Source organism: Felis catus, chromosome E1 (assembly GCF_018350175.1).
Source record: "Felis catus isolate Fca126 chromosome E1, F.catus_Fca126_mat1.0, whole genome shotgun sequence".
NCBI classification, from domain to species: Eukaryota; Metazoa; Chordata; class Mammalia; order Carnivora; family Felidae; genus Felis; species Felis catus.
In genome coordinates this window covers 31350778-31370251 of record NC_058381.1, presented here as the reverse complement: position 1 = coordinate 31370251, position 19474 = coordinate 31350778, and the positions used below count along the sequence as shown (strand labels likewise).

The window sequence follows — 19474 nt, the reverse complement described above, 5'->3', positions numbered from 1 at the left end:
TGATATTTGAGCCATTCTACATTTTTAATTCTTAGAAAGAAGCTAGCACTATTTTATTTAATAAATAAGAGTTATAATATTTTTATATCTGCTTATTTATAAATTATTTTAAATTTATAAATTAGGGAGAGAGGAGAGAGCCTGAGGGGGGAGAGAGAGACAGTCTTAAGCGGGCTTCATGCTCAGCGCAGAGCCCAACACGGGGCTTGATCCCACAAACCTGGGATCATGACCTGCGCTGATATCAAGAGTTGAAAACTCAACCGACTAAGCCACACAGGCGCCCCTTTTGAAAATTTTTTTTTATTTATTTATAGCTGTTTAAATAATAGAAGCTGTATCTGTTCCTTTAAGGTTTGAAAATGTTTCATATGCCAGATGAACCTGGGTCATTGTTGGTAGAGAAAGCATTTCCTATTTTTTAATGTCTTCTAAGGTTATTTTATTCAAGTTTTTGTCCTTTTCTTGAATAATTCTGTTAATGGACATCTTCCTAGAAAATTTTTCCTTTCATCAGGATACTAAAATTTGTTAAAAAATAACTCAGAATTTTATTTTTAATATATTTTAATAGTACTGCTCTTTATCTCATAGATGTACTATACAATTTTTACAAAATCTTCACACCCTCCAGTTTCTATAGATCATATTTTAATTATCTTTCAGTGTATAATATTCCCATTGTGGTTGCTTATTTTGAACTATATTAGACAGTTTCTAATTCTATAGTTCCCTTTCAGTTGCTGATTTCTAGTGTACTTCACTGACTTTAGAAACGCTTTCTCTGTGTTATTAATTCTTTGGTCATATATACAGCAGAAATGAGAAATAACTTCTCTATGGTATTAATCTTTTGGATATATATCGAGCATATAGTCAATTTTATGAAATATTTCTTTTGAGGGGCACCTGGGTGACTCATTGGTTAAGCATCTGACTCTTGATTTCAGCTCAGGTCATGATCTCATGGTTTGTGGTATTGAGCCCCATGTAGGGCTCTGTGCTGACAGCACAGAACCTGCTTGGGATTCTCTCCCTCTCTCTCCGCCTCTCTCTCTCTCTCTCTCAAAATAAAATTTTGAAAATTAAAAAATTTTTTTCTTAAAAATATTTTCTTATTCTTATTGTCAGAAATTTATAGAGGTGCCTGGGGGCTCAGTTGGTTAAGTGTCTGACATCAGCTCAGGTCATGATCTTGCGGTTTGTGAGCTCGAGCCCCACGTTGGGCTGTGTGCTGACAGCTCGGAGCCTGGAACCTGCTTCAGATTCTGTGTCTCCCTCTCTCTCTGCCCCTCCCCAGCTCACACTCTGTCTCTTTCTCTCTCAAAAATAAACATTAAAAAATTAAAAAAAAAAAAAAGAAATTTATCATCTTTCCTTTTTCTCTGCTCTTGTTTTTATTCTATATTACCCTAGAATATTACCTTGATATATTATAATTTCAAGAATACAGTATGCCTAGGGGTGCCTGGGTGGCTCAGTGGGTTGGGCATCCTACTTCAGCTCAGGTCACTATCTCACAGTCCGTGAGTTTGATCCCCCCACCAGACTCTGTGCTGAGAGCTCAGAGCCCGGAGCCTGCTTTGGATTCTGTGTCCTCTCTCTGCTCCTCCCCCATTCACGCCTCTGTCTCTTTCTCTCAAAAGTAAATAAACATTAAAAAAATTAAAAAATAAAAGAATACAGTATGCTTAAATATCTGTCAGTGATCATCTGATCATTTTATTGCAAAAATTTTAGATAATTAAAATATATGTTTTAATTCAATATCTTCATAAGCTGTGACATTAAAATTTTCTTCTGAATTGAGTAATAATTATACTTATTGGTACACAATCAAAAAATATAAATATATCAATTTTGATCAATTATTTTTATAAAGGTACTGTTTAAAATACAAATTCTTACTTCAGTGGATGGATTGTTTGTAGTCCAGCTGTGTCATGCATGGGCATTTTTGGATTCTTCAGTGCTGGTGTACTTTGCTTCTTAAGTATTGATACCTGATAACATAACCTCCCACTTTGTTTTTCTTATTAAATGTTGATTTGGCTAATCTTTTTTCTTATCATTTCCAAATAAGTTCTAGCAAAAATCTTACTGTCTCAAATTTCTAGTTTATTTTGGGAAGAATCAACCTCTTTATAAATTTCAGTCTTCCTAGCTATGAGCATGTTTTGACTTCTTATTTATATCTTCTTGAATGGCAAATAATAATTGGATACATTTTTTCCAATACAAGCTTTATTAATATTTTGTTAGATTTATTTCTAGTTACCTTTCACTTTTTTGCCATTATAATAAATGATGTTTTGTTTTTGTTTTTAAGACTTCATTTCTTTAGAGCAGTTTTAGATTCACTGCAAAATTGAGGGGATAGATTCCGAGATTTCCCACATGCCTTCTGCCTCAATTCATGCATAGCCTCTACCATTATCACCATCCCCACCAGAGTGGTACATTCGTTATAATTGGTGAACCTACATAGACACATCATGATCTCCTAAAGTTTATAGTTTACATTATGGTTCACTCTGGGACCTGTATAGTCTGTGTGAGTTTGGACAAATGTATAATGGCATGTATCCATCATTATGGTATCATACAGAGTGTTTTTACTGCTCTGATTTTTACCAATATGCTCTGCCTATTCATCTCTCCACAGCCCCTCCCCTCACCCTTTGCCATCACTGATCCTCTTACTGTCTTCATAGTTTTGCTGTTTCTATAATGTCATATAGTTGGAATCATACAGTATGCAGCCTTTTAAGATTGGCTTCTTTCACTTAGTAATATGCATCTATGGTTCCTTCATATATTTTCATGTCTTTTTAGTGCTGATTAACATTCCATTATCTGAATGTACTATAGCTTATTTACCCATTTTGAAGCTTATTTACCTTTTGAAGGATATGTTGGTTGCTTCCAAGTTTTGGCAATTGTGAATAAAGCTACTGTAAACATCCATTTGCAGGTTTTGTGTGAACATAAGTTTTCAGCTCCTTTGGGTAATTACCAAGGAGTACAATTGCTGGATCATATGTTAAGAAGATGTTTGGTTTTATAAGAAACCATCAAATCATCTTCCAAAGTGGCTATACCACTTTGCAGTCACAACAGCAATAACACCGAGTTATAACACTGAATAGCAGAGTTCCTAACACTGAGAACGAGAGTTCCCATGATCTAGTTGTTTGGAAACTTTCAGGAAATTACCCAGTCTCCTGGAGTTGAGGCACTGATTTATCAGCACTGACTCGGTAGCATTTAAAGTAGGAAAGCTGAGGCTGTAAGAGCACTGTTTTTTTTTTTTTTTCGATTGTTTCAGGTGTTATGTATTTTCCTACCTACTATTGACAACCAAGCATTGTTTTCTTTCTGCCAAACAGTTCTCAAAGCTACTGTCCCCACTATTGGTGAGGAAAGGCAAAGGTGGTCGGGTAGTTTACAACAGAAGAGAAGCGGGGAATTCACAGTACTTTTGGTGAGCGTGCAAAGCTTGCTTAGCAGCTGCAGAGAAATACTGGCTCTCCACATTAGTAATTTACTTCCTTTCTAGCCAATATGATTTTAGGGCAGATAAGAGTGTATTCAGTGTGTGATACTTTGATGACAAAAGCAAGGTGCTGATGGTAATTGTGCAAGGTCTTCTGCATGCTAGTAATTTCCTGTTTGCAACTTCAGATCAAAATGTTGTGCAATTGTCATTATATCAATTTATAAGATCTCCTTTGTTGTGTTGTGCTTGTCAGCATGTAGCAGATATCCCCATAAAATGTTGGCTTTTTTTTTTTCACTTGAATCCATAATAAGAATACCTTTTACTTCACCACACTCACATATATAACTGAAACAAAAGTCTCAAAGCGTTACTTACTTTTTCTACATTATTGCATTCTTATTTAATGTTCAGTTCTATTTCATTAATATTTGAACTTAAAACTCACTAATGGGTCACATACCATGGTTTTAAAAATACTATAAAAATCACTGCTTGCCAAGTAGCTCATCAGAAACAAAAGTATCTTATTATTTTGTAGTATTATTCCCCAAATTTTTGTTTCATTAAAAAAAACAAACACTGTAGTGCTGCACCTGAAGTATCAATTGATCTGTGGTTGAGGATAGTGACAGTCTGTGAAGGTGGGGAAATTCCACTATGGTTACCCCCTCAACCATTTTGTCACAAACAACAGAGTCAGATTTTATAATCCGTCTGTTAGAGATGGTTGGGTTTTTTTTAACTTGTGTTTCCCTTTTTTTTTTTTTTTTCCTTCTGGTTTGTCTTTTCCTTAATTTATCTTTCAGAAATATTTTTGCTGCAACATTATGAACACCCTGTAAAGAACAAAAACCTCAAGTGTACAACCTGATGAATTTCTGTTACTATCTTGTGTGTAATCACCACTCAAAGGCTCCAGTGTACCAACTTTGTCTCAGTTGACCATCACTCCCACCTTTACAACAGAACCACTATTCTGACTTACAACAGCATAGATTGCTTTTGCCTGTTGCTGAACTTCATCATAAATAGAATCACACAATATGTACTCTTTTGTAACGAGCTTCTTTTGCTCATTGTTTCATCTGCATCTGATAAGATTTCTTGAGATGCTATGCTTCAAGAAGGAAGAATTGTTAAGTCAGTGTAAGTCAGTCCTACTTTCATTTAGTTGACAAGACACTTAACAATTTTGGAAATATATGGCCTTTAGAACTAAAAATGTAATTGTCTTACTGTGATTCTAATCATCATTGCTATGTTAAAAAATTCACAGTGATAACACCTGCTGCTGGCATAAGGTTACACACAGAAAAGCAAGGTTAGAGCCTCAATTTAACAGAACTCTAACCTTAGCAACAGCAGACTATGGTCTGTCATAATATGATGGGTTTACCACACACATACAGAATACTATATGTTCCCTAATGAAGACTTTTTACAATTTGGTTTCTTACTAAATCCATTTAGTGCATTGCACCCCTACTTAAACAGGGAGAGAATACAATTGGAAATACAATTGTAAATTTATATAAGAGTAATGTTTCACTTATAGTGAGGTGATGATATAAAAGGTATGTCTCACTATGTGTGACAGTATGTACTTTATAGCCACTTCATTATATTTCATCTGCAAAACATTAAATATATATTGAACAATTATAGTGTGGATGGCATTGTGTTAGCTGCTCCAGCACGTTATTAAAATAAATAAACTTAAGCCTGTCCCTCAAGGAATTTAAAGTATTGCGCAAGGAAAATCATGTACATAAATAGATTTTAAACAAGCTCTAGCACTACATGGTAAGACCATAGTTATGATAGAGCCTAGAATATTCAGAGAAGATTCCTAACAGAGTTAACTTTTGAGTGAGTTTTAAATGATATGTAGGGTTTTATCTACTTAAGAGGTGAACAGAAAGTGATAAGAGAATTAGCATGAATAAAAATATATACATAATGTGATGGTAAACAGAGTAATATACCTTTTTTTTTTTTTGGAAGTTTTTTATTTTTGAGAGAAAAGTGTGCAAGCTGGGGAGGGGCAGAGAGAGAGAGAGAATCCCAAGCAGGCCCAGCAGGGTCAGGACAGAGCCTGATGTGGGGCTCGAACTCACAAAAATGTGAGATCATGGCCTGAGTCAAAATCAAGAGTCAGATGCTTAACTGACTAAGCCATCCAGATGCCCCTAGAGTAATCTACTTTTTTAAAAAGATAAGCAGGTACATGCAGATCAGTGAATGAAGTTAGGCCTAAAAATGTAAATATTATACTTAGAAGTTTGTACCTTACTCGTAGTCAGTGAGGAGCCATTAGGGAGAATAGTGACACAATCAAAATTGATAGTTTAGAAATAATAATCTTATAGTAGTGTTGGTTATCTTGGAAGGTAATGAAACTGGTCATAGGTAGCCTAGATAGGGCACAAAGGAAAGAGTCCAAATATAGAATATTAAGAACTAAACAATGAAGGTGAGGAAAATGGGAAGAATGGAGAGACAGATATATGATAATTTACCACCAACAAGTATATCATCATTAAGACTTGCATTTGAGTGTAAGAAATAAGGAAGAATGAATTAAAGCTAACTGCAGAGTTTTGATTAGGATGATGAATAATAGTAGGGTGGTGCTATTGACAGAAATAGGGAAATGAGAACAGTGGAGAAGATGATAGTTGGATTTTAGAGAGTAAGTTCAATATGCTGACAGGTGTAAGTGACCAAAAGACCACTGGAAATAAGGAACTAGACACAGAGAGGGATTTGGAGGATGATAGTTGAAGTGTTCACTCAGGGAGAGCGAGAAAGGGAGAAAGGGACAAACTTTGTGGAACCTCCTCCACTCCCACTTAAGGAGTAGAATGAAATTATTAGAAGCAGCCTAAATATTCTGAAGGGCAGGTGAGATAGTGGGAAATCAAAAACATAGGGAAGAGAAAGTGTCAAGGACAAATGGCTTAAGCAATGTTACATGAAAGAAAGGAGGTTAAGAAAGTTGATGGGGGAGTGCATTTATTTTGTCAAATACTAGGTTTATTGGTGACATGGAACATAAATTATTTTCAAAATGTATGGATGGGAAGAAATATATGTAAACCAGATTATTAGAAGTAAAGGAGTGGGGCACCTGGGTGGCTCAGTCAGTTAAGTGTCCCACTGCAGCTCAGGTCATGATCTCAAGGTTTATGAGTTCAAACCCAGCATCATGCTCTCTGCTGTCAGTGTAGATAGAGCCCACTTCAAATCCTCTGTCTCCCGTTGTCTCTGCCCCTCCTTTGCTTTCACTCGCTTTCAAAAATAAAAATAAAACATTAAAAAAAAGAAGTAAAGGAGTAAGAGAAAGGAAGGAGGAAATAGGGAAATATACAGAAATTTAAGGAAAGGAGGTAATTGACTTGGTTTCTAGTGGAAGGCTTTATCAATAAAATTGACCTGAAGCAGACATTGTTCTGTTGAAGATGAATTGAGTGTTAGAATGAATTGAGTGTTGGAATGGAATAGTGGCTATCCAGAATAGAGTGGAAATGATTTATGGTGTTATCTACCAGGTGTTTCAGAGGGGGACAGCCTGAGGATCACAAATGATACTGTGAGAGCCAGACAGGAAAGGAATGGAGGAAGGGAAGGATAAAGCCCAAGAATTGGAAGCAGGTTAGAAAACAGTTCTCTGTCTTGGGGCGCCTGGGGGGTCAGTTGGTTAAGCGTCGGACTTCCACTCAGGTCATGATCTCGTAGTTCGTGAGTTCGAGCCTCACATCCGGCTCTGTGCTGACGACTCAGATCCTGGTGTCTGCTTCAAACTCTGTGTCTCCCTCTCTCTCTGCCTCTTCCCCACTCATTCTCTCTCTTTCTCAAAAATAAGTGAACATTAAAAAAAAAAAAAAGGAAAGAAAACAGTTATCTGTCTGAAATCATTTGAAGTTAAATAGAAACAATTCATTTCATCTGTTGCTTGCTCAGTTGAAGATACTCAAACTCTTAACACATGACTGAGCACAAAGAGGTTTTTCAAAGAATTCACAGGTAACATCTATGGCCAATTCTCTGGCTGTAGGTTTTCACTGCTTAGCCTAAAATAAAAATAGGATTATAGCACGTTTGTTTGTTTTTTTGTTTTCGAGTCATGGTTTGTTCTATGACTATTTGGGCTAGCATTTTACCTCCTAAAATGGTACCATGGGCTCTTTTATTCATGATTTGCCTCCATGTTTTAAGCTCACAAGTTTATAATCGTATCCCTAAAACGCCAACCTATAATTTCTCTTAATAAATTGATATAGTTGTGTTATCTAGATTCTTATTTAAGCTTTTGAATTCTGTGTATTTCATGTCTTAGATAACATGCAAGACATAATAGGCTTATCTGAATGTTGAGTAGCAGTGTTTCCCAGAACACTTTGTGCTTTTGCAGGCATTAGTCCACTGAGATGTCCCAAAATAAATAAAGGTGTGGTGGTTGGGGATATGGTCAAATAACTTGAGGAAATGCAACAAGTTATTAAATTTTATTTCCTTTTGGGATATTCAAAATGCTCATTAGAGTATTAAGGATGTTGGAAGCTCTGCGGGAAAGTTCATTTTTTCTAAATCCTACATTTCTCCAATTTACCTGGCCACAGGGACCACTACCACCATCACCACCACTCAGTTTTGCTTTTGTACAAAACTAGTTAATATCCTTTGGAATGAGCTTTGAGAAATATTGTTACATTTGAATATGTATCAAAAACTATTCTAAATAGTATAAGAATGAATTCTTTGAGTGTGTGTTGAGTACTCACAAAAGAGTAGAATAACAGAGACAGATGAAGGATATGAGATGATGAAAACAAATGGCCATACATACCTAAAGGTAATTGTCAGGACAAAATGTTTAGGAAATGCTTAGGATGTTTGTTTAGGAAAATGTTTCTCCCTAAAATTGAGAGATGACTCCTACTTCAGTTATTCTAGCATTTAAAATTAAACCTGAATTTCTTATATCCATTCCACCATGATTTCTGTTAGGCAGTTAGTAAAAATCACAGACTAATGACTAAAGTCAGATCTCTATGAGAATCATGAGGTGGCCATTATTAGCTGTGAAAGTTTAAGCAAGCTGCTTACCTTTTGGGCCCGTTTCCTCCTCAGTTAAATGGAGACAAGGTTATAGGAAGGATATAACTTTGAATATATATATATAGTCCTTAGCAATGTATCTGCACACAGTAAGTTCATAATAAATGGTGACATTATTAATTATTTTTATGATCTTTTGTATTTACCTCTCCTCTCTGAAAGGCCCTACCTTAAGATTCTTATAAGATTCTTATAAGAGCAATCATTTTTTCCACATAGTCCTTTAAATTATATTTTCTATACTTTTTTTATTCTGTTATAATTTATACATACAAGATGGCTGTAATTAAACTTGGATTTTTATCTCTGATTAGATTGTCATTGTTTTTTACCTTGTAATTAACTGTCAAAGAGATCATGCTAGCAGTAAGAGAAGAGAAATTGTCATCTCTGGTATTTTGTTGTTGTTGTTATTCACTTGTGCATGAATTATTAATATTACTTTCAATCCACAATTTCTGTGCAGGGATCTTTTTAAGCTGCTTGGCTGTTAATATTGCATTTTATTTAGTTAAAACAAGACATATCATCGATTAATGAACTTTACTGGGTTTACATAAACCATCTTGGTTGATAATGTCCAGCCTTTTGTTAACCTTACATACCATGTACTTGGCGTGGATGTCTTTGGGGAAGAGTTTATGTCAATAACTCAACGTCTTTTTGACATTATAAACATAGTCTTAGAATTTGGACTTTTAAGGGAAATTATATTGTTGAAACAATCATAAAGAGGACAACAGGATATGTATATGTAATAATCATCTAGATTCTGTTATAAATAACAACAATGTGAAGTTAAGCTTAAATCAAGTTTCCCCAGGTTGCTTTAATATTCTCTTTCATCTAATCAAATGACTCCAAAGAAACCAAATTTTGTTATTAAAATGCAAAAGCTTAACACTCGTCAAAAAGGATTTTCATGCTAGTTCTCATAATTAGCATTTAATGCATAACTTTTTTCTTGTATTTTAATGTTGACAGCTTCTTCCCTGTGATTCCTTAGAGGCAGATGAAATGGAAAGGCTTAAGCGTGAAAGAAATGATGCCTTGGAGGAAGTGAATACACTCAAGGTAATATCCAATTTTGCCTCCTTACATTTTGCTTAGAAAAAAAGAAAAGGAAGAAAATTATTATATTTATTATAAGTAAATTATCAAATGTATGCTATTAATGCTTGTAATATTATAAATAAAATTAATATTGCAAAAACTGTTAATATCACAAAATAGATCATTTATTTAGTCAATAGGCCTTTAAAGAGTCAACTTTTTGGTTCACATACTTATTTATATTTCACCATGTCCATATAAGATTCAGGGTAGACTGGTTTTTGCTCATACCTTCTGATCTGGCTACTTCTGCCCCTTTTTGTTCTCATATTGGTGGCAAGGATGAGAAGCCAACAAAGATTAGATGAGTCAACAAAGCAAGCCATGACAATTTTGGATCCCTTAGATGTTCATTGGAAATACTTTTTTCCCATGGAAAATACATGCTTCAGAGACCTCTTGTTTTGGTAACATAATTTGGAACTCAATATGATTAAGAGAAGAATAGACATACAGTGTGACCAAATATACTTTAAGATTTTGATTCATTTTACATATTTTCATTTTGTTTTTAGTAGAATATTAAATTATATCCTAATTTAAGGGGCGCCTGGGTGGCGCAGTCGGTTAAGCGTCTGACTTCAGCCAGGTCATGATCTCGCGGTCCATGAGTTCGAGCCCCGCGTCAGGCTCTGTGCTGACCGCTCAGAGACTGGAGCGTTTTTCTATACAGCCAATTATATTTCTAAAAATAAATGTATATGTGTGTTTTAACTTTAACATTAATTTCTTCACACACTGCACACTTTTTTACAGCTTGCTTTCTTTTTTTCCCCTCTCTTTGTTAGCCTTATATCTTCTTTTTTTTAAGTCGATTTATTTAATTTGAGAGAGAGCATGAGCAGGAGAGGGGCAGAGAGAGAGAGGGAGAGAGAGAGAATCCCAAGCAGGCTCCATGCTGTCAGCACAGAGCCCAACACAGGGCTCCAACCCACAAATTGTGGAATGAAGTAGCTGAAATCAAGAGTCAAATGCTTAACTGACTGAGCCACCCCGGCACCCCTGTTAGCCTTATATTTTAGGCTACTTTTCAAGTTAATATGTGCATATCTGCCAAATTCTCCCCAATGGCTCCTCTGCCATCAAATGGTTCTGTCCTAAGTTTTCTAGCCAGTTCCTTATAGATGAATATTTAAGCTGTTTCCAGTTTTCCACTATTAAAAAGAATTCCTTCAGGGGTGCCTGGGTGGCTCAGTTGGTTTAGTGTCCAACTTCCACTCAGGTCATGATCTCGCCATTCAGAGTTTGAGCCCCGTGTCAGGCTCTGTGCTGACAGCTCAGAGCCTGGAGTCTGTTTCAGATTCTGTGTCTGCTCTCTCTCTCTCTCTCTCTCTCTCTCTCTCTGTCTCTGTCTCTGCCTCTCCCCCACTCACATTCTGTCTCTTTCTGTCTCAAAAATAAATAAACTTGGGGCGCCTGGGTGACTCAGTCGGTTGAGCGTCCGACTTCAGCTCAGGTCATGATCTCACCGTCCATGAGTTCGAGCCCCACGTCAGGCTCTGTCCTGACAGCTCAGAGCCTGGAGCCTGCTTCAGATTCTGTGTCTCCCTCTCTCTGCCCCTCCCCTGCTCATTCTCTCTCTCTTTCTCAAAAATAAATAAAAACATTAAAAAAAAATAAAAATAAACTTTAAAAAAATTAAAAATAATTCCTTCATAAATAGCTTTGTAGTTGTATCTTTGAGTAATTTCTACAATTTTAAAAATACAAATTGAATATTTCTGAAAGTCAGATTGCTTTATCAAAGGATATGTCACATAAAATTTTATGCATGCTACCAAATTACCCTTCAAAAGATTTTACCAATTCATGTTCCTTCCAAGTGTGTATGAACATTCCATTACTAAAGGAATATTTATAGACTTTTTTACAACTTTGAAACCACTTCTACATTTGTTGGTATAACAGTTAAGAGTCAACAAAATGAAAAAATACAAATTTAGCTTTAAGAATAAATTGACAATATTTCCTCATATTCTCTTTGAAAACATCTCCAACAATGGTTATCTTGGTAAAATATCATCTTACATAATTTATCTCTCTGTAAGCCATTTAATCTTATGGTTCATTAGAATTTTGAGAGGATCTCAAGTCTTTTTTCATTTTCTTAATATTTATCATTGTTTAGTGATATATTTCAGTTTCTATTTGAATATCAGTATTAATTATTAGAATTTTAATTTAAAAGTGTATTTAGATAATGTTTAAGCAGGCCTTCCCTAAATAGCTATTCAATAAATCAGGATTCACGTTTAATGTCTGTAAAACGTAACTGAACATACCCTAATGTGATAGGACCTGAAATCTCAGATAAAGCATATTCTGTATTTTATAATTTACTTTACCTGGAAACCTAGTGGCTGAGAACCACTTGTTTGGCCATATAGAGTGTACAAAGCAATAAATACTTCATTGAGGTAACATTTGTACCTTCAGTATTTTTACTTGTGGTATACACACACACACACAAATGACAGAGGCTGTTAAATGCAGTTCACAGAATGTGTAGGTGCTCTCTAGTCACTTGCTGTTATCCTGTGACATCTCTATCCTTCATCTCTGACTTGAGGTACAATACAAATAAAAACGAAACCAAGATAAGTTGATGCCAGTGGCTACTTTTTTCTTTATTTTACAAGAATGATTTTTAAAAGTGCTGTGTTCTTTATTTAACTTGAAGCCATCTCCCTACAAAGTTTAGATTGCTACTGGTTTGCAAAGCTGAATGAAAATAGATGTATTTTCCATTTACAGATGCAAAAAAAGTAGGACACAGAGTGAAGGTGAGTTGCTAGAGCATCAAAGCATGAGAGCCAGCAGTTTCCTGGCTCCCAGCCTGTGGCAGATTCATTAGATTGCTATATGATATTCATCTTCATACACCCTCATTTCATCTGTTAGATAAGAATGAGCTGAAATATACCAGGAAGCAGAATGCTTCTTATAAACATTGCAATGTTGCCATGAATATTTACCACTCAACTTAATCTTCAAGCAGTTCCTCTGCCCAAGTTTATAGTAAAATGGTCCTTAAATTACTCTGAGTATTTTTGATTTGATCAATAAAATGTGGATTTATTTATGATATATTTTTAAAACACTGAATGTTTTAGAGTATGTGCTTAAGTTAATGTTAAAAGATGATAGTATTTAATTTGCATGCATATTCTACATTAGTAACTATTATTTTGTAGTTTGGTTATGGTAGCCATATCTTCATTTTTGTGGATAGTCTTCCAAGTACAAGCTAAATCAGGAAAAGAATAGTCAATCCAATCTCTTATGTCCTCTTTCGTGTGGTAAGAGACCTTTACCTCTAAGATGTAACTGTAATGCTCTTCAGTTTGGAAGCACCTGGGTAATGATCGCTCTTTTCCAAATTTTGTTAGTATTTATACATTTTCATCCTGATGGATTTATTTTGGAGCTCGGAAGTGGAGAGTGTACAAAATGGCTATTTACAGTTAACAGGAAATGCATTTATATCACAGTTGTACTGTAAATAACTAATTTTGAATGTTATGTGTAAAGCTAGAAAACTGACTGAGAACTACTTTCAGATTGTAGCGATTGGATGTTTGGAGAATTTATAAATGTTGAAATAAAGCCCTAAGAATGATACTCATTGGTACTTCATAACATGTTATTAATTCAGTGGTTTTTAAATATAGGAAAAACTATTTGAATCAGAAAGGCAAAAGAAACAGTTGACAGAAGAACTCCAGAATGTGAAACAAGTAAGTGCATAAATTACATATGTGTGTTTTATGTATAAGTGCATAAACATATGAGGTATATAGCAATGATGCTGTGTAATATCCTGGAGCTTATAGATGTGAGTAACATAGTATAAAATAGCATAAATCTTAATGGCAATCACTTTCAGAGGCTGTTTCTGTGCTGAAGTCCTGCTACTGTTGCTCAAAGAAATTGCTTTCAAAACCAGATAACCATGGACTGAAATGGCCAATCTCATTGCTATTCTATTGTTTTACCCTATTATTTTCCCTTTTTCTTTTCTTCTGTTTCTCATACTTCATTGTATTAAAGAAAAAACAAAAGAAAAGAAACCTCCAAGGCAGAGGATTTTTTACTTTCATTTTTTTTAGTGTATATTTATTTATTTTGAAAGAGAGAGAGAGTGCGTACACATGCAAGCAAGGAAGGGGCAGTGAGAAAGAGAATCCCAACTGGATGCACTGTTAGCCCAGAGCCCAAAATGGGGCTCAGTCTCATGAACCAGGAGATCATGACCTGAGCCAGTATCAAGAGTCGGATGCTTAACCAACTGAGCCACCCTGGTGCCCCTACTTTTATTTTTTAGCACTAAAAAGTAAAAATTTATTTTTACTCTGCATTGTTCTTCACAAAATTTTAGGCAGCTTACAACAGAACAGATACAGTGGCATATCATGAAATACACATACAAATAAATATTGTTAAGAGTAGAAAGATAAAAGAACGTTTCTAGAGATCACTGACAATCAACTGATTTTGAATTTCCCTGACTTCATCCCCCCAGAAAACATAAAATCGACAAAGAAATCTAATAAAATCACATAGAACCCATACCTTCAATATGACTGTGACATAAAACATCTCATCTTTGAAAATATATATAAATAGAATAAAAAAATATCAAACTCCTGCAGCTTGCCTGCGGCTGAAACCTAGAATACAAAGAACAGTGGTGGTAAGCCTTCAATGACTCTGGAAAAGAACTAGGAAAAACAGAACAATTAGACAAAGTTCAAATAAAATCACCTCCAGAAAGAAAATGCAATAATGAATGCCAGACTCTAAGCACAGAATAGTAGTTGGTGATTCCCAGGACTTGAGGAAGTGTGTAACCAGAAGTGGCAACATTGGAAAATCATTGTCTCTGGGGAATAACCTAGTGAACAGAAACAAGATGGTATCCCTTGGAGACTAGGCAATAAGGAAATAAGAGGAGAAAATTAAAGATTATGCAGAAATGAAAGAGAAACAATACATACCAGTCCTTTCCATCTACCTCCACCATGACAATCATGATCCATAAAGAACTTCACAGGAGAGTATGCTGTTGAACTAAGAACTCTTTCTGTGAAAGAAAAAGGAATAGGAAAAAAAAAATTAAATCTGTCCCCATTATTACAAAACTACTGTAAAAAATCAGACAATATGAATTAAAGTTTTCCTTCTGATAAAAACTCTCCAAAACAATTTGACCACAAAGCTGAAGAAGACTGATATGACACTCCAAACTCAAATATCCTTAAACAAAGCATTTGCCACTACAAAAAAAACACTTTAAATCAGAAATTTTTTTAAAAAACTAAGAATAGAAATTGATTTAAAAAAAAGGCAGGAAGAAGTAAAAGGAGAGTTGGTAAAACTTAGGAAAGAAATAGGAAAAGACAAAAGCATATCAGAAATGAAAACTAAGTTTATAAATACAGACAGATAAAAAAGCATTGGAAAAAAAATGCCATAACCAGGACAACGATAGTGAAAGGAAGTAAAAGAGTTTCTTGAAGAAATAAAACAACTGAACAACACTAATATTTAGAACTATAATCCAAGAAAACTTCCCAGAATAAAAGAAGACCTGAATCTCTCATTGGGTACTAGGGAAATCTGACCTCGAAAGATCAACTCTATGACATATCCAGTAAACGTATTAGGCTTTAAAGATAGGAAAATGCACCATGCCTCCAAGTGAAAAGATCAAATAACTTACAAAGACAATAGAATTTGACCTTCTCAAATAGAATCAGCCTTCTCAGCACAACAAAGTAAGGCCAAGTAGAGCACCATTTTCAAGAAACTAAAGGAAAGAAAATGTAAACCAAAATGTATACAGCCAAGCTGACTTTCAGATACCAAGGCCCTGGAAAAATAGTTTGGAATGTGCCAATATTCAGAGAATGCTGCACATACGTAGTATTCCTGAGGAACCTAGGAGAGGATGAGTTTCATCCAGCCAAAAAATTACTGGAATAACTTTGTCCAGAGTTTCCCAAAGAATGAGCATTTCACAGATACTCTATTGCTGAGACAAAAATGAGACTGAGTTCACATGTCTGACAAAAAAATCAGAAGATGCAATTTATTTAAAAAATGAGAGGATAAAGCAGGGAAAAAAAAGAAAATAGAATACAACCACTCTGTTGTCTAAGTAAGGCTGATGTCAGATAGTAAAACATTAGGTAAAAATAGAGGAGATTTCAGGCACTGTAAAAAGTAATAAACAAAGGTAACCTATGGAATGAAAATACACACCTTACAAAATACCAAAAGTAATTTAAAGGAAAAAAAAAAGCAAAAGAAACACACAAAATAAACACAGTAAATATAATATATGCACACAATAATTTCAACAAAATATGACTGAGTTGAGACCATCATAGTTATTTCAATTAACATGAATGGAATCATGTTAATGATGTTTTAAAAGCTCTTTTAAAAGATTTTCTTAGGAAAATATAGTTTGTCAAAACTGACCTCAGTAGAGATAGAAAGCTTAACAGATCAATTTACATAAAAGAAGCAGAGTTATCAAGAAACTACCCTCTAGAAAAGGACGAGGCCAGATGTTTTACAGGGGAATTTAACCAAACCTTTGGCAATCCCAAAACTACATAAGTGGCTTCAGAGGATAAAAAAAATGAAAGAAAATTTCTAAGTTCTTCTTTTGAAACTAGTATAACATCAGTGCCTAAACCTGATAGAAACACCACACAAAAAAAGAAAATGCATTTAGACTAGAAAAACAACTAGGGGTATGTGAATTAGAAAAGAAATAAGTAAAACCATTTGCTTACAGATGATATAATAGTTATCCAGAATACCATTAACAATCAATGATAAAATTCATTCAATGAAAAATTCACAAGCTAGCAAGGTATAAAATCAAAATGCAATACTCAGTTGTATTCATGTACACAAGTAATAACCAGATAGAAGTTGTAACAGTTGAGAAGCAAAAAATGATGTAGAAAAATTGGCAAAGACATGAACAGATTGTTCACCCAAAAAGCATTATGAAAATGTCCCTTAATTATAGGAAAAGATAAGCTTTCTCATAATAAGAGAAATACCAATTAAGTCTACACTCAGATAGGACTTCCAGCTTCTAGTAATGATAGAGTATAAAAACTGGCCGAAGACATCTTCCAACAGAAGACAGCTTTAAAACCTGACATCAAAAAATAAGTAACTACCAAAGGAATTGGAAGAGTGTACATAATCAGACAAACTTCTCCTCCTGGCTATAAGCCTGGAGCTAACATAATGTGACACTGGTAGAAGTTGACCCACACTTAGAATCATTTGGTATTCGAAAAGGTTCACAGACAATTCACCTGGGGGAAAGATGCTCATTACAATACATGGGGATAGATTAAAGAAATACTTGTATGAAGAAAAAAAATGAATCTCCACCCCTACCCCATGTCATACTAAAAAACTAACTGAATTATTATAGATATAAACGTAAGAACTAAAACAATTAAATCCTAGAAGGAACTTTTATAGCCTTGGGTTAAACAAAGTTAACAAACTGTATACCTAAAATTAGTAAATTTTACTATATTGAAATTTACTATAGAAGAATTCTGCCTCAACAAAGCTTTTTTTTTTTTTTTTTTTTTTTTTTTAGAAAAACTATGCCAATACCATTTCTCACCCATCAGATGAGCAAAAATTCAAAAGCTTGATGGTACTCTCTTGGTGAGGATGTTTTGAAACAGTCATTCTTATCTGGCATGCAGAATGGTGCCCCTATGAAGGAGGATTTGGCCATTCTAACAAATCAATATATCATTTACCCTTTGACCTGACAATCTCATGTCTGGGAATTTACCCTGAAAATATGCCTCTAGTAGTATTAAAATATATATGCACAGTATTGCAGTCTTGCTTGTAATTAGAAAATATTGGAAACTTACCTTAATTCCTCCTGAGTAATATGGAGTGATTTCCAGGAGATATTACCAAGGAAAAAAAGCAGAGTTCAAAAGAGCGTATATGCAATGTTTAATAAACAAGAGCAGTTATATATCTGCTTATCTCTTATGAAAGACACCAAAGGAAGACAACACAGTGATGAAACTGGTTATCTATGGTGTGGGTGGACACAGGGTGGAAAAGATACAGGATGGAGAGACATCTCTCTGAGAATTACTTTTTATGTAATTTTTACTTTTGGGTGCATGTTAATATTCTACACATTCAACACATGTACAAAGAAATCAATAAAGATAAGGAAGGGAAAATGAACCTAAAGCTACAAGCCAACTGAAATAAATGAATCTGTTTGTATTTCAAATGAATACCATCCCCATGCTAAAGGAAAACCAATTCAAGTAACTTGTGAACACAGTATTTGTGTTCAGACTTTGACAGGTTGGGACTGAGTTGGAAAAGAATTGCAGACAAATCCTGAACCTTTTTTTAGTATTTTGTTGTTGTTGTTGTTTAGTTTTATTGTTGTTTTAGTGGTGCAGGCAAAGCAAGTCTGAAACCATTTTAGATGTATTATGGATGTTAGCAAATGTGTTGATTGTTGTTGAGAGCCAGAATCTCAATGAAAACGCACAGACATACAAAATAGAGTAAAGTCACAAAAGAATCCTGTGAGATGGACTGGAATTGGAGGTATTGTGAATGTATCATTTCTAAAATAGCTGTATGTCAGGGTGCCTGGGTGGCTCAATCGGTTAAGCGTCCGACTTAGACTCAGGTCATGAACTTGAGGTCTGTGAGTTCGAGCCCCACATCGGGCTATGTGCTGACAGCTTGGAGCCTGAAGCCTGCTTTAGATTCTGTGTCTCCCTCTCTCTCTGCCCCTCCCCAGCTCACGCTCTGTCTCTCTGTCTCTCAAAAATAAATAGACATAAAAAAATTTTCTAATATCTATATGTATATGTGCACATACATATATGTATATTTTTATGCAATATATATATATATATATATATATATATATATATAATCATTCCCTGACTCTGTCAGTTGTAAGAACCAAGAAGCAGACACTCTAACAGCAGTGAACACATAGCATATGTAAATGCCCAGATATCATTAACTACTAAAGGAACACAGTCTCCTTGGAGAAATGACTGATTTAAGCATTGGAGGGAGGGTAAATACAAGATGAACTTAGAACATCTCATTTTACCAGAAAATAAGGAAGTGCTCCAAATGACAGGGTCATGTCATAAGCAATAAGCTTGAAAAGGGCTCCTGCTGGCTAAATCTGGAAGAACTTGAGGACCAAAATAATTAAATACAGTAATGAGTTGCAGACCATTGAAAAAAGTAATCCTTAAGTCCATACCATTAGTAAATAGATTAGTTAATTAATGGGGAGAAAGGGGAGCTCTTGCTCATTATAGACTGTTGAGTGCTGACGTAACTGCAGAGGCTGCCAGATTTGGGAAATCAGCATTTTGCATCTGTTTTAGTATAGACTGAATCAGGCTGGAGTCATCAGATGCTAAATCTAGGGGGAAATCTTGATGAAGAGCAGAGTATTTACATATTTACATGATTTTAAAGTAGCTCTCTATAAACTGCTTATTAATTGCTAGGGGAAAATAATAATTATACAGTAGTGAAATAAGACAACACCTTGCCCGGTGCTAAAAATTGATAGCACCAAAGAAGAAGAACAGATGGAGAATGTGACTCCAAATGTGAAACCTTGAAAAGGACACATCACCTATGTAGTCCTCCAGCAGAGAACATGTAACC

General features: G+C 34.9%; 1 protein-coding gene across 6 annotated transcripts in view; it reads left to right on the top strand.

The window, feature by feature from the left end:
* STXBP4 (syntaxin binding protein 4) overlaps positions 1 to 19474 on the top strand; it is a 166667-nt gene that overhangs the window by 51677 nt on the left and 95516 nt on the right. For all 6 annotated transcript variants that reach the window (XM_019817652.3, XM_045045033.1, XM_019817653.3 and 3 more), the window contains 2 exons: positions 9608 to 9697; positions 13408 to 13473. In XM_019817652.3, coding sequence (XP_019673211.2) covers positions 9608 to 9697; positions 13408 to 13473 — 156 coding nt within the window. The remainder of the gene's footprint in view (positions 1 to 9607; positions 9698 to 13407; positions 13474 to 19474) is intronic.